The 14,124-nt window shown below is 37.5% G+C and overlaps 1 protein-coding gene across 4 annotated transcripts in view; it reads right to left on the minus strand.

The window, feature by feature from the left end:
- Positions 1-6,304: 6,304 nt before the first annotated feature.
- The window catches only part of TASP1 (taspase 1), an 84,182-nt gene continuing 76,362 nt past the window's right edge, over positions 6,305-14,124 (minus strand). For 3 of the 4 annotated variants that reach the window (XM_082756861.1, XM_082756859.1, XM_082756860.1), the window contains exon 14: positions 6,305-7,970. In XM_082756861.1, coding sequence (XP_082612987.1) covers positions 7,878-7,970 — 93 coding nt within the window. In that variant the 3' untranslated portion in view covers positions 6,305-7,877. The remainder of the gene's footprint in view (positions 7,971-14,124) is intronic. The other variant, XR_014317183.1, reaches the window with a different exon arrangement.

Here is a 14,124-nt window from a genome sequence, read left to right on the forward strand (position 1 = left end):
GAAGCAGATTGCAGAACTAAGACCACTGCTGATATGGTGAAGCAAAAAAATCACCAAAAGTAGGGACAAATGGCTAGAGGGAAGAATGAGATGCCCTGGGCATAAGAAACCAGAGTGACAGGCAGACTTGGAGAACATATGACACTGAGCTGAGTTTTCGGATAATCAGGTTGTACATGGTTTGTAGTTGACAGGAGGCGTGTCTCACATGAATATGGATGAAAGGCTTATGGTGATTCCTACATGGCCACCCATAGTTCTCATGGTCTGATTAACACAAATTTTCTGCTGATGAGGCAAAGGTTCACAAAAGACGGGGTTTACAGCTGGACTCTGGAAGTGCCATAGGTGAATCCTAATAGTTACAGGTGCAGTTAAGGCCACAGAGCAGGGTAGAGCACTGAAAATACACCAGCAAAGGACTAGAGTTTGAACCGGGTTGATGAAGAACAGAGGCTACTTTAGTGCTCAAAACCCACCCCATTTCTTCAGACACCTGAACACATTTGGGTGTCACATCTCTGCAGGGTTAGTCTGTACAGACACCCTTATCCAGGTTTGTCATTTCTATGGAAGTAGAAGCATCTTCATTTTAAATGAGCTTTCATGACTTTAGAGATAGTTAAAGTAAAAATGATTTTATTCTAGCAAAACAAGGAAAGGCATCTTAGTTTAAAAACTGAAAACAAATCAAATAAAAAGAAGGAAGAAAACAGCATTAGCTCATACCTGAACTTATAACTCTGAGTCACAATTTGGCCAAAAAAAAAAAGACAGTTTGGATGATTCCTATCCCTTGCATATCATTTTTAATAGTGAACTTCATCCTGGGGTTTTGTTTACCATTTATAGAGGGAGTTTCCTTACTTTTGAGTTCTCTTCTAATTGTGGCAACTCCCTGATGTTGGTCAAGGTTCTTGAAACTTACCTGAGAATAACTGTTCTGCGATGTGTAAAGCATGCACTCAAAATGGTATTTTTTCTATTCATTTGTCCTTTTCCCTAAGCAATGAACTGGTTTGCAGCTCTCAACTTGTAACATTTTTCAAATCATGTATCATAACACATTTTCTGCTGTGCCTGGCATTGTTTGTCTTTTGGTTTGCTAATTTTCTTTCATAGAAATTACATGACACATTAATACAACAAACATGGGCTTTGAAACCATCTCCCTTCCCTCCTCAAACACACGGTATTAATTTCAAAGGCCATCATGTCACAACGCTGACCGTTAATTACCTCAGGACTTGGCATGCTCTTATCTCCCCAGAGGAGTTCACCGCCTTTCAAAAGGACTGGCTTCCAAATTTTAGAAACCATTTCTTCATCAAATTGAGAATTGCACTTAACTAGTCTTGATTCCTGCAAAATTAGAGAAAGAACATGATTTTTATAAACATGTCATTTTTTATTTTTTTTTCCCAACAAAATCTATGATACATTGTGGCAGTAGTTCCTGAGATAGACTGGAGCAGAATAAGAACAATATCAAACAAAAAGAATGATCACAGTGAGAGCAATGAAGGGGCAGTTTCATGCTACACCTAATCTGATTTAACATCAGCCAAAAGGGGATATCCCATCCCCTCCATCCCTCTTGCATCCCTGTGCTCCCGTGGTTCCTTTACATTACACCTAACGATCCTGCAGCTGCAGGGCACAAAATTCAGTTCACTGACCCAAAAGAAAAAGCTTTTCACCTATCACAAGAAAAAGCTTATCGTCTGCAAAATGGCACTTTAAGATTTGAAGGAATTTCTAGGTGCAACCGTAATTCATCCCTTTGGTGCACAGGTCCCGGCTGGCTGCCAGCCGGTCTCTTACTCCCCCTCCTCAACATGGACAGAAATTAAGATGAAATCAAGAGGGGGAGATCGCTTCCCAAGTACCATCACTGGCAAAGCAGGCTTAACTTGGGGAAAAGTAGTTTAATTTATTATTTCCAATTAAAATAAGTCTGGATAGTGTGAAAGGAACACAAATTAAAAAAACTGTATCTCTAGTCTGTCCACAGGCTGCCAGGCAATGCCTGCCCCATGCCTGGAGCACCTCCTCCTCCTCCTCCTCCTCTCCCATCAGGGCTGTTCCTCACCCTTTTCCTCTCACCCTTGCTGCCCAGCACCACGCTGCCCTTCCATCCTTTTTCCCCTCAGGTGCCTCTGAGGAGCCTCCAGAACTTTCTGGAAGCAGCGTGGGGCAGCCCCGGCTCCCTCACAGAGGCCCCGCAGCTCCCCTGCTGCAGCACCTCAATGCCGACACATGACAAGAGAGCTTACTTTTAGCCATGAGAAGTAAAGAAGCACCACGTTCAAACTGTAAAATTCAACTCTGAGTTGAATCTCCTCCGGTCCATGGGCAGCATGGTCTGGAGACTTGCAGTATGGCACCATAATGTGCAGCTGCATTGGCTGAGGGATACAACACACATTTTAGGGAAACCATTTTAAAAACACATTTAACAGCATTTCTATTTCTGTGCAGTACACACAGAAGACTTTACAATTCAGGCTGGTGTTGTGATTTATTGATACACAACCCTGAACACAGTGTTTTTTCCACTGTTAGGCTGTATCACGCCAAACGCAAATCCCTGCTAATGTTTGTACTGCAGCACACAGTGTATTCCATCCAATTTCCATACATGCATCCGCAGGGAAACAAGAGCTGTAGAAATTATCACCTTTAGAAAAATTATTTAAATTTTAAAAAGCACTGAAAGTCCTTGGCTAGAGAAGAGCTCCTTTTGGAGCAAAGTCATAGTCTGCTTTCATCACATTATTTGCACAGGAGAGTCTCCATTTTGATTCTTCCATCTGACTTCTCAATCCCTGCACAACCGATACTCTCAGATAATCCAAAAAATAAGCATCAGACATCAAAACATCTTGCTCAATCTCGTTTCAGAAGTCTCCAGTGTTGACATTAAGGGACTCGTAATGTTTGACTCCTCTAAGAGAAAGACTTCAAAGAGAGATGTCCTGGCTCTGCTGAAGCTGATGGCTGAGCTCCTAGTGACTTCACTGGGGACACGATCTCAAACATTCGCCTTCATGTAGTACTTTCTGAAAATTGCACTTTAACAACTTTGGAAGATTTTTTTTATTTTAGAAAGATGAGTTTAGGTGTTCTCTTTCTGTATTCATACGTGGATATTTACGTCAACGTAACAAGGCATAGTACATTAAGCAACAGTAACCTAAATATCGACTACAATATATTGCGGCTGATTGATAGACTCCAAATGGGATGGTGAGGTAAGCAGCAGGGCTCCTGCTCTGCTAGTCCCCCTGCATGCCTGGCTGACACACACCTGCACAGTGTGCACAGGAACAAACCACAAGTGCCTGAAAGTGCAGAGCATAGCAGAGGTTAACCAGGCAAGAACATGTCACCCACAGTCCTTGGCAGGTTTATACGAACTCCGGGATGAACACTGATACCGTAACATCACAGCTGTTTGCTCCCTAGGCTAGTTGGAGCCTGACAGCTTTGACTCATGTACATCCCTAAACTACCCTTGATAGGCTGGTGAATATAGCTCTTGGTGCAAGTCGGTTTGTTCTCAAGCTTCTCAAATGCTGTTTAAGAAATAAGGCAAAGAAGCTGCTTCATATTTTTAGGCTGGATCCTAAGGAAATCAAGCTTACACACTCATGCTGTCTGTTCTGTTTCAGTAATTCCTGCCACCATCAGCCAATTTCTACAAATCTGAAGAGGACTACTTATCTGACAGATAATCGTTGCCTATGGGAGTGCCTAGGGGTTACAGGCAACCCTTGAGACCAGCAGCCAAGGTATAAGAGACACCTACCCTGTGTCTACACACATGTGCTGCCTCCTGTGCAGCAGATGCATACAAAAACCAGGAACATGAGGGTTAGCTAAAGATACTGCAGTATGTGGAGACAGAGGAGACGGTGTAGCTGACAATTCAGTACTGGGATGGGGAACGTGGGAGGAAGAGCAGGATATTACCTTGCAAGAGATACCTTACAGTACTGAAGCAGCGTAGGGCATAGGAAATAAAATAAGTGCATTGCATCGGCAACACGCGAGACTTTTGAGGCAACTGAGGGTATTGTGGTTAAGACACAAAGCCATAGGAAAGCAGGTCTCATGGCAGCTGTTGCTCATGTGTTCACTACAGTTTCATTTGGTTTGAGTTCACAGGAGTGCGTATAACAAGACAGGCATTTATTGTGTTCTAACCACCATTAAGTGATCCTAATCATTATTATGAGGATTTATTGCCTAGGTTATGTAGAAGATGAATGCTGCATCATTATAAGACCTTAAAACAAAAAAAGTCCTCCTAATCTCTGTGCTATCTTGTAATGGAGTGAATGGTCAAGCACAGGACTAATCCTCCCACACTGCTTTCTGAAAAGAAAAAAAAGTAAAAAAAAAAAAAAAAACGAAAGAAAAAAAAAAAAAAAAGCTATAGGCTTACTAGGAATTATGGTGGAATGAGAAGTTTTCATTTTCTCAAATGTGTAGATACATGCTCCATAACTTCCTGTCTTTAATTCTGTATCATTCTGCTCAAAATGGAGCTGTAAAGACTGTCCTCTGTGAAATGTTGCACCGGTTTCAACTCTAATACCATAATAATCAATAGTTTGGGCTTCTTCTTGACTCTGCTATTAATCTGAATTTTAGTTAACAATGGCAGTTATCATAGCCTTGCTAATGCCCCTGTTGTTGTTTTTTGTTTGTTTGTTTGTTTTTGTTTTACCAGCTTTGCTTCCTCTTAGGCCTTCTTCTCTTTCTTCCACAAAATGTTAACTTTTGCATGGAGAATGGCTGCAGCTTCAGAAAGTCAGGCTCCCTCTTCCTTCCCATTCAAATCACCTGAATTTCATGCCCTTTCCATAGATTAATTCACAAGCAGAGACGCAAAGTCTTTGTACCTACAGAATACACAACATGGAATTCAAATCACCTCTGAACTTTACTTTGAGAGGCTATTACAAGCTTCTAGCAGTGAAATTTCTTATGGTAGATGATTGACTACACTGGCACCAACCTGTCTGCTACAAAATAACCTAGGACATGTAATTGTGTGTTTGAGTATAAAATCATCAGTATTCAAATTGTTTGTATTTATATGCATTTCATTTGGTTACCCTTCCTTTATAATTTTAGCAAGCTATTGCTGTCAACTGTATAATTTTTTCTTGGACTGTATCTGCTTATGCCAGTGGCAATGGTTACTCATCACATACAGATCACTTCATTGCAAAGTGTATCTGTCGTCTTCACCACTTATTTTTCATAAGCCCTTTTCAAGTCCAAAATAGACCTAGCAGCAGAATTAGACCCGCAATTAAAGCTGTGTAAGATCTTTCATTGGCTTAAGTGGGAGTAGGATGATAGGAAGTTGTGCTCCTGCCAGGCTTCGTGATTATTGATACAGAAGTGCAAACGTGCTAACAGTTTGCTTCTTATGAGTACCTTAGGTAGAAAGTCAACTCTGTACCTGGTTTGTGCTCCATACCTTGCTTGTGATTCTCAGGATAAAAAAAACTTTGTTTGTTTTTTTTTTTCCTTTTTCCTCTATTCAGACTGAAAGGGGAAAAGTTGGATAATGAAAAGAGACACTGTCCAAGTTCAAACAATAATTCCTACAACAGCTTCATGAAGAAACATGACTTTTTTGACAAATACTACTTATGAAGTAATTGATTGGAGTACTACTTACGCATGGAAGCAAAGGAGAAGCAAAACATGTCATTTGACACTTGGGTTATGATTTGTATATACACGTATGTATATATACACACACAAAAATAGGATTTTGAGACAGCATATGGGAAAAAATCATAAGCTGGAATACAGATCTCCATAGAGAGAAATTAAGGAAGTGAGTGGAAGAAAGAACCTGCCATTTTACAAGCCCTTTGCCATGCTTATTCCATGAAAGAGTGAATTTATACAAATGTTTCTAAGAAGGCAACACTGAAAAGCATGTTTTTTGAATGGAAGGTTAACACTGTTACTTTTCCAAATACTTTTCCAAAGAAAATGTCGTTTTCAAATTTGGGTACTTGCAAACCCATAAGAATTATTTATGTCTTTCACTCACTACATAGTACAGCACCCATACAGTCACTTACTGTTGTATTTTAGAGAAATTTTACTGTCTCTGACAACTCAGCTTCTTTGTTAGAACATTTCTGAAGTGTTGTACCCTTCACTGCCACAGTCTCTGCTAGTGCAAATCAGTGTAGCTCTACTTCACTTCATCAGACTAGAATAAGTATATCCTCTGAAGATGCAGATTGATATGCATGCCACTTTTTGTTTTAGCAACCTGAAAAGCCTGCTTCATATTTTTTGAAGGAATTTATAGAAATATCTTCAACTACAGAATGACATCAATGTCACAATAAAAATAAAAAATAATAAATAAAGAAATGCAAAAAATGACAGTACCTCAATGTATTATTTAACATAAAAGTGAAAATGAACTCCGGGTATTAAAAAAAATTTATTAAGATTTTTATCCATGAAAGATTGGTACTACAATCAATGTAACCATTTAATCAGTCAAGTATGTCTGTTATGGGCAGGCACAACATTACAAAAGAGGCAAGTACAATGCCCGATTAAGCAAATACAGTCTGAATATCTATTCATCCACTATTTCTGAAAACAGAATTATCAAATATCCACCAGGGAAAAAGATGAACTAATTTAGTTTCTCTTTGGCATACTTATCAGGACAATGAATTAATTACAAAAGTATTCTATTGCTGCCAGTGCTGTGAAGAAAAAAGTACTGAATGGAAGATTGTATGTCAGAACTCACTTTTAGGACTCAGGCGTCTGGCTAACGTATCAGAACTGGTGACAAAAGACAGTTCAGCTGCCAATGCTTCATGAGGCAGACAAGGATTACATTGTTTTATACTGCAGTTTTGTTGAAGGTATAAAAAAGAATTACAGTAAATTTATGCACAGTACATACAAATTACACACAGTTATATAAATACCCATGCTGTGGCTGGACTTTAGGAAGTTGCTTTATCGATAAGAAAGCTAGTATCAGACCTCCCAACATCCATTCAATACACATTGCACTTCGCGTCCAGTAATATGTTCATTTCTGTACCTCTCTCAAAAATAGATTTAAAACAGAAGCGAAGAATAATATTGAATCTTTCCATAAACTTTGTTTTCTTATTTACATTGTAATATTCCATTATACATAAAGACTGCATTACGATACATTATCTTTATATAGCTTTTTGTAATACATACAGCTTGAAGCTATTAACATCTTAGTTTGGGAACAGAGATATGACCTATAAGATTATTTAAAACAAATTTAGCTTTAATTCTGCTTTAGTTTGTTTCACTGAAACCACTCTTTGACAAAAAAATTCCTCCTTATTGGGGAGGAAAAAAACAACCCATGTTTAAACCATCACTGGATTTCCTTAAACCACTGAGAAACTTAGAAACCATAATCATTTTTGCATAATTATACAGCCACTTCAAAGGCCTGTTACTTTTAAATTTAGAACATGAATGACAATTGTGACCACATCTTTAAATTAATTTTTTTTTTGAACTTTCAGATATTTTTCAAACATAAAACAATGAAAACACAATCATTAATCATACATAATCTTTGTACAACTGGGAAGAGCTCCTATTTTATTAGGGAAAAAATGAACATGCACACACCCCCATTCACAGAGTGAGAACATAAACTACAGCAGCACTTGTCTCAAGTTATGGTGCACATGGTTGCAATACGTGGTATAAAACAGGAGTAGAATTTCCAACATCTGTTAAAACACACAAAAAAAAAAACCTTATTGTACAAAAAGTCATTCACATTCTTTGCAATGAAGTGAGGAATCAGCTGTTTAGCTTTCTGGACTCTCCAGTCGGCAAACCCCTCCTTCTATTGCCACGGACTGTCCTGCCACGGCTCCAGGAGGAAGTCTTGAAATGTGAGTCTGTGGAAAAGCCAAGAGAGTGTTATCAAATAGGAAGAAAGGCAAAGTTATACAGGACACAGAGCAAGCTTGTAAATATCAAACAATTAATCTGTTTAATTACTGCAGTCTGAAGGGCGAATTACAAAGCAACTTCAAAAGTTATAAGCAACTTAGATTCTTTTTTATTTTGTTTGTGCTAATGTTTAACACATGAAGAGAAGGACCATGACAGATGTGTAGAAAAGGTAAACTGGATAAACCAGTCCACTGAGAACAGAAGAAAAGATAATTCATCATGAAAAGAAAAGAAAAGAAAAGAAAAGAAAAGAAAAGAAAAGAAAAGAAAAGAAAAGAAAAGAAAAGAAAAGAAAAGAAAAGAAAAGAAAAGAAAAGAAAAGAAAAGAAAAGAAAAGAAAAGAAAAGAAAAGAAAAGAAAAGAAAAGAAAAGAAAAGAAAAGAAAAGAAAAGAAAAGAAAAGAAAAATAACTGTGGTCTTCCATGGTTTATTAGCTTATTCCTTATGAAGATTCAAAGAAATTTAGTACTGCATACAGAAATATGCTTTACAGAAGCCCAAGACACAATAAAATATTTGACAGAGATACACTTGCACCTTAGAGCATAAGCCAAGTGCAATGATGAAAACGACAAAAAAAAAAATCTCTGCATAAAATACCTACTGGTCCCCCTAAAACACAAACAAACAAACACAAAAGCCTCCTCTAGAGTGTTTGTTGTCCATTGTCAAATAAAAGGACACAAAGAGCAATGTGCCTCTGTCAACAAACATCTTTCTATGGAGAAGTTTTAAGTTTTAAAAGCAGTTCTTTAGATGGTTCTGTAATATTTCAGCAAAAAACTGGGCATTCATGCATGTGCATATAGCAATTTAGCTTACAACACTGCTGTAATTCAGTGACACTAAACATCTGTTAAAAATCCTTTCTATTCTGTGGTACATCTTGTTAGTGATGGGCGAAAGTATTCACCTATTAAAAGATATTTTGATTTATTCTTAAAAGTAATGACGACAGTCTTTTTTTCCTGTGCATGTTTTTGGACTGTGGAAACTGCTTCTATTTCCATTTACACTGTTGATTTTGAGCTACAGCAGAGTCTTTTTCAGATATATTGATGTCTTTCATATAGAGCCAAGGGCTAAACCAGTGTGTATCCAAACCAGCAAGGAGTCAGCAGCATGTTTCTACAGACTTTGCTGTTTCCAGGTTTCAGAGCTGCTGAGTGGATTCCGGTAAAACACTACGAAGAGCCTTAGTGAAAGTCTAAAATGCAATGGCGCTGATAACAGCATTTCCCTGGGCTTGAGGCAGAAAGTGTCATCAGCTAGAGCTACTCCCTAGCCACCCCTCCCACCAAAGCAGAAGCACTTAATTCCCCTTGTGAGTAACACCTTTCATCAAGTGATTCGTTAAAGCCCAAACAACTTAATGCTTAAACAATTATCAAACGACCCCTACTATGATATCAAGCTCTCAACAATGAAATTGCTGGCATGAGAAATTACAGCTTCCTTTAGGTGCAGCCAACTACATCTTTACGTTTTTGTGTGTACATTATCCCATTTAAAAGACTGAAGTGCTGCAAAATGTATAACTCGCAGTGAAGCAATGGGTTGCCAGGGGTTGGACTAGATGACCTTTAAGGATTCCTTCCAAACCATTCCATGGTTCTAAGATGTAAAAGTTCCCTAAGAGTAACTTCCACCAATTCAACAGGAAGTTTTTTGAGGCTGTAACCACAATTCATTGCATCACAGAGACTTTTTGTATTTCAGAAGCAGCTTCTTTCAATTCCTTTCTTGATAAGGCTATCCTCGTGTCTGCTCTTAGGTGGTCTTGTTTTCAGTTAAATTACAGAATGAGATTTAATTAAAAACATTTAAACGTTTTCATTTTACTGCTAAAACTTTGATCTCTGACCTTCCTGCTTGATATATGAACATCTTCCTACTTTCTGAACAATTTTGGTTATGACAGTGATTTACCACTTCAAGAAGAAAAGATTCCTTTCAAATCTCTTAGTTTCCCCCAAATGTTATTGACAATTTTTTTTTAAGAGGCTATTTCCTAAGTTTAAAAGGAGAGAGAGACAGAGAGAGAAAGATGAAAAAAAAAGAAAAAAGGGTATTTTTGATTTCAAGAGCAAAAGACCCAAGATATTTTTCCAGGTCTGTGAAGTTTTGTGACTGAACAGTGGGATAGGAGGTCAGTGTACAAACAACGTTGTTGGAAGGGCACTATACCAATCTTTCCTCAGTGGAAGAATGCCTCTGAGATACTGAAGTGAGATACTAAGATCAAAGCAAACCTGTGGGCCAGTCTAAATCAAGCATCATTTGTAAATGAGAATATTTACACAGTGATCAGTCAGATTTATAAGCAGACCATAGCAACACACCAATAAAAAGCTTGGAGGCCTGAAGATGATGCCAGGAGACATAAGGACTCATAACAAAAATGTAAGAAGTATTAGCACTATCATGATTATTATGAATCTTATAATCATTTTTTTTCCCTTACAAATATAACCTACTTTATTTAAATTCGATTTCTCACTGAAATTATGAATTAATCTTTTGCACAGGCTTGATTTAACCCACAACCCAAAGTTAAATGCCTAGCACGCACTTACATAACTGCAGGAGCAAAATGTGAGACTTCATTGAATCCACCTGGATTTACAGATCATGCTACTCAAAAGTTAGCTGAGCATAATATCCTAGTAAGATCTTGAGCAAGGGAAGGAAAAAAGACCAAGAGAGGATAAACAGATATTTAATATCTGTCAATACATCATCAAGTAGCTATGATAAAATAGCTGTCCAAAACACATTTCCTATTAAAAAAAAAAAAAAAAAAAAGAACACCACATTTTGTATACAAAGAAAAACAAGTTTTCCATAAAAAAGGAGCAAAACCAAAACAACAAAAAACAACACTACTTACTAGCACACGTACATTTCCATTTACAGAAACATCCAAACCACATATTAACAAAACCTTTCTTAAATCCTTTACTTGAATCCTGTTTATTTGCACTTTGTACAACGAAGCAAATAAAGATGCTGTCTTACACTGACTACTGCTTCTTATTTCCACCAATGTCTGCCTTAGGTAGAACAAAATCCACACAGATATGAGAGTATTTAAAATATGTTTACTAATAAGTAATATCAAAGGGTAGTATTGCCATATCGGGACAACCTCAGATAAACTCCCAAGTGATTTCTTACAACTCTATCTCCCTTGTTCCTAGCCGTAAGAATGAACTCTAGTAAATAAAAAGAAACATCAAAGAATGTTTAAGATTTTCAAAATGCAACCACAGAACTTATTTGTACTGTTTGCTACATTTTTATGCCTCAACATCATACTTTATATTAAGTCCAGAGTGTACAGTGGATTGGATTTAGATTGAAAAATATATAAAAACCAAAAACACTGGAAAGCTTTTAATTTTTTAAATTTGATTAGTCCATCAGCTTTAAAAATTGAATGAACCTACATCTAGGGGAAATTGCACCTGGAATATACAAAGAGGAAAAGAAAAAAAAAAATTGGAATTAATCCTCCACTAAGCTTCACAGAAGTTTCTCCTTGAGGAAACAGTATGCTAAGGAAAGGTAAGTCAAGAATGACAGGGCTATGCAGATCTTTAGTTCTATAAATAGAAATTTTACTGTCCCTGAGAATATTTTGAGTTTCTTTGTTTTCCTAGCAAAAAGTGAGGTTGGTGACACCTAGTAGGAACACAGATTCTGACAGAATGGACTAAGAAACCACATCATCTTTGATACAGATCTTTGTCTGTAGCTTAGGGGGGAAAAACTCATGCCCACTATTAAAAATTAAAATAAACAAATGTTAGATGAAGTACCTGATTTTGCCGTTTCCCCCCCACCTATACAGCACAACCAAGCTAACCAGCCTTCAGACACTGGTTCTTGCTGTGTGTACTTATCATCAAAAACATAACAAAACAAAAATTAATCCCTCTTACCCTCCTAACTAAACCAAAGCCAAGGAGCAACTAACTCCCACAACCCCAGACACAGTCAAAACTTACTGTCTCTCAGTCCCTTTTGATCTGCACTGGAAAGCTTCCCACTGCCCTGCAAGTCCAAAACTAATTGGTCACCCTGCCCTGGAACAAGTGCTAACTGCTACAGGGATTTCATCTTTTCATCAAAAACATTTGAGTTTTTTTTGTTGTTGTTGTTACGTATTTTTAGTATATTTTTTAATACTAAAAGTTGTGCCAAGACTTTCTTTACTTCATGTCTCTCAGATAAAGTTTCTGAAACAACTTAGGGCCAACTAATATCAAAAACTTGTTTTTTTTTTAGTCTTTAAAGAGCTAGTCTCCTCCTTTTATTCACATAAAAGTAGGAGTTTGTCACAACAGCTTCATTTTTTTCATTAAAAGCGTAGATACAGTGTAGAATTAATATAATGCTTAAGCCAAAAGACAGACAGCACTGCATGAGAAAACTGAAGTCAACCAAATACTGCCAAGAGAACAGAGCACAACTACCAGATGGCAGCACATTCAGTTCTTAAGCAAGTCAAGGGAGTACTTCATGTGTTTAGCCTTCTTATTACATGCTCAGGATGTGCTTTGGACAGAATAATGTATAAAACAAACTTTTTCCATTCATTACACTATTGAGATGAAATATAATGAAACAGAGACTGAGGACATCATGTACTTAATTAAATTGCTTTCTACCACCTTACTCCTTAAACTAAAGGAGTACCAAACCCATATATCTGTTAGAAACTCAGAATTACTCAGATGTCTACAAGCTTTCTAGCTGGGTATACACTTCCACCATGAAAACCATCTGCACCCACTCTTGATCTCTTCTCTAGGCAATAATAGCCCATTCTGGTGGCAACAGCCATCCTCTGCTGCTCCGTCTCCTGGGAGGCTCTCCTCCATCACAGTCCGAATGCACGCCTGCCATCTGACAGGAGAGGATGCCCTGAAAAATACTGGCACCTGCTGCTATCACAATATCCCACACACAGCTCTCTCTTGGCAGGAAAAAAAAAATAATGGGGCGGGAGGTGCTCCAGAAGGACTGTCCCTGTGGGCAAGACAGTCATACTGATGGCGTGCTTCTGGCTCTCAGGTACTCGTTGTAATGGTCCTACACACAGGTTTCTTAGGAAGCTAACAGTTTTCCAAGCTCAAATTCATTCTGTGGGTTAAATACATTAATATACACAATTGGTGCATCTAAAAAATTTAGTGTAATGCATTAGAAACAAATGAAATTTTCAGAAAGATGAAAACTAAAGTATTTTAAACTCTTCGTATCATTCATACACATTTCATCTAAAGCTATGTACCAACCCATCATCTGTTCAGCTCACCTCTCCAGGCAATTGTACAGGTATTTAGAATACTGCCATACATGTACATGTATGTTTTAAGACATGATCTTTACTATTCTGAATTGCAGGTGCTAAGTCAGGTCATTATATTTATATTTGCATACCTGGATACATAATCTCCTCTGCTCTGCGATATAACAGCCAAATCTGAGGAAAGTTCCAGAACTTCTGGCTTTATGTAAGAACTCAACCCAATAAATTGAACTTATCTTCCCATCTCAAAGTCCATAATTTCCGTGAAGCTCTGTAAGCCAAATATTTTAACTGGTATCTCAGCACTGAAGGTTATTTCCAACAAGTATAAATACCTTATTTTTATGAGAGAACTGGATGCTCTACTGTATGCAGAGTTATTTTCAAGTAAAAATTTCTGAACGATTCCCTAGTCTCCAGACAAGAGTGCAGATTAAAGAAAAAAAAAAAAAAAGGATAACAGTGACATATACTTTTCCTGTCTCATGAAGTTAAAAGACCGTCTCTGTAGCCTGAAATGAATGACCAAATTATTTGCCTTAGTATTTCTGTTAACTAAACAGGTTTGTTAAATCTTTCCACTAATTTTCAAATTAATATTTGGATTCTTCCAAGATGTATTTCTTCACCCAATGAGCACTGGATAGCTGCCCTTCTCCTCACAAAAGGCTTTCACAAACCTTTTATTCACATGTAAAACACAGCTTATCATCAGAAAACTTGACAACAATCACTACAATTGGTGTTTGTCATAAATATTAGTTTAACACCATAGAGGG

Source organism: Aythya marila (assembly GCF_965140915.1).
Source record: "Aythya marila genome assembly, chromosome: 3".
NCBI classification, from domain to species: domain Eukaryota; kingdom Metazoa; phylum Chordata; class Aves; order Anseriformes; family Anatidae; genus Aythya; species Aythya marila.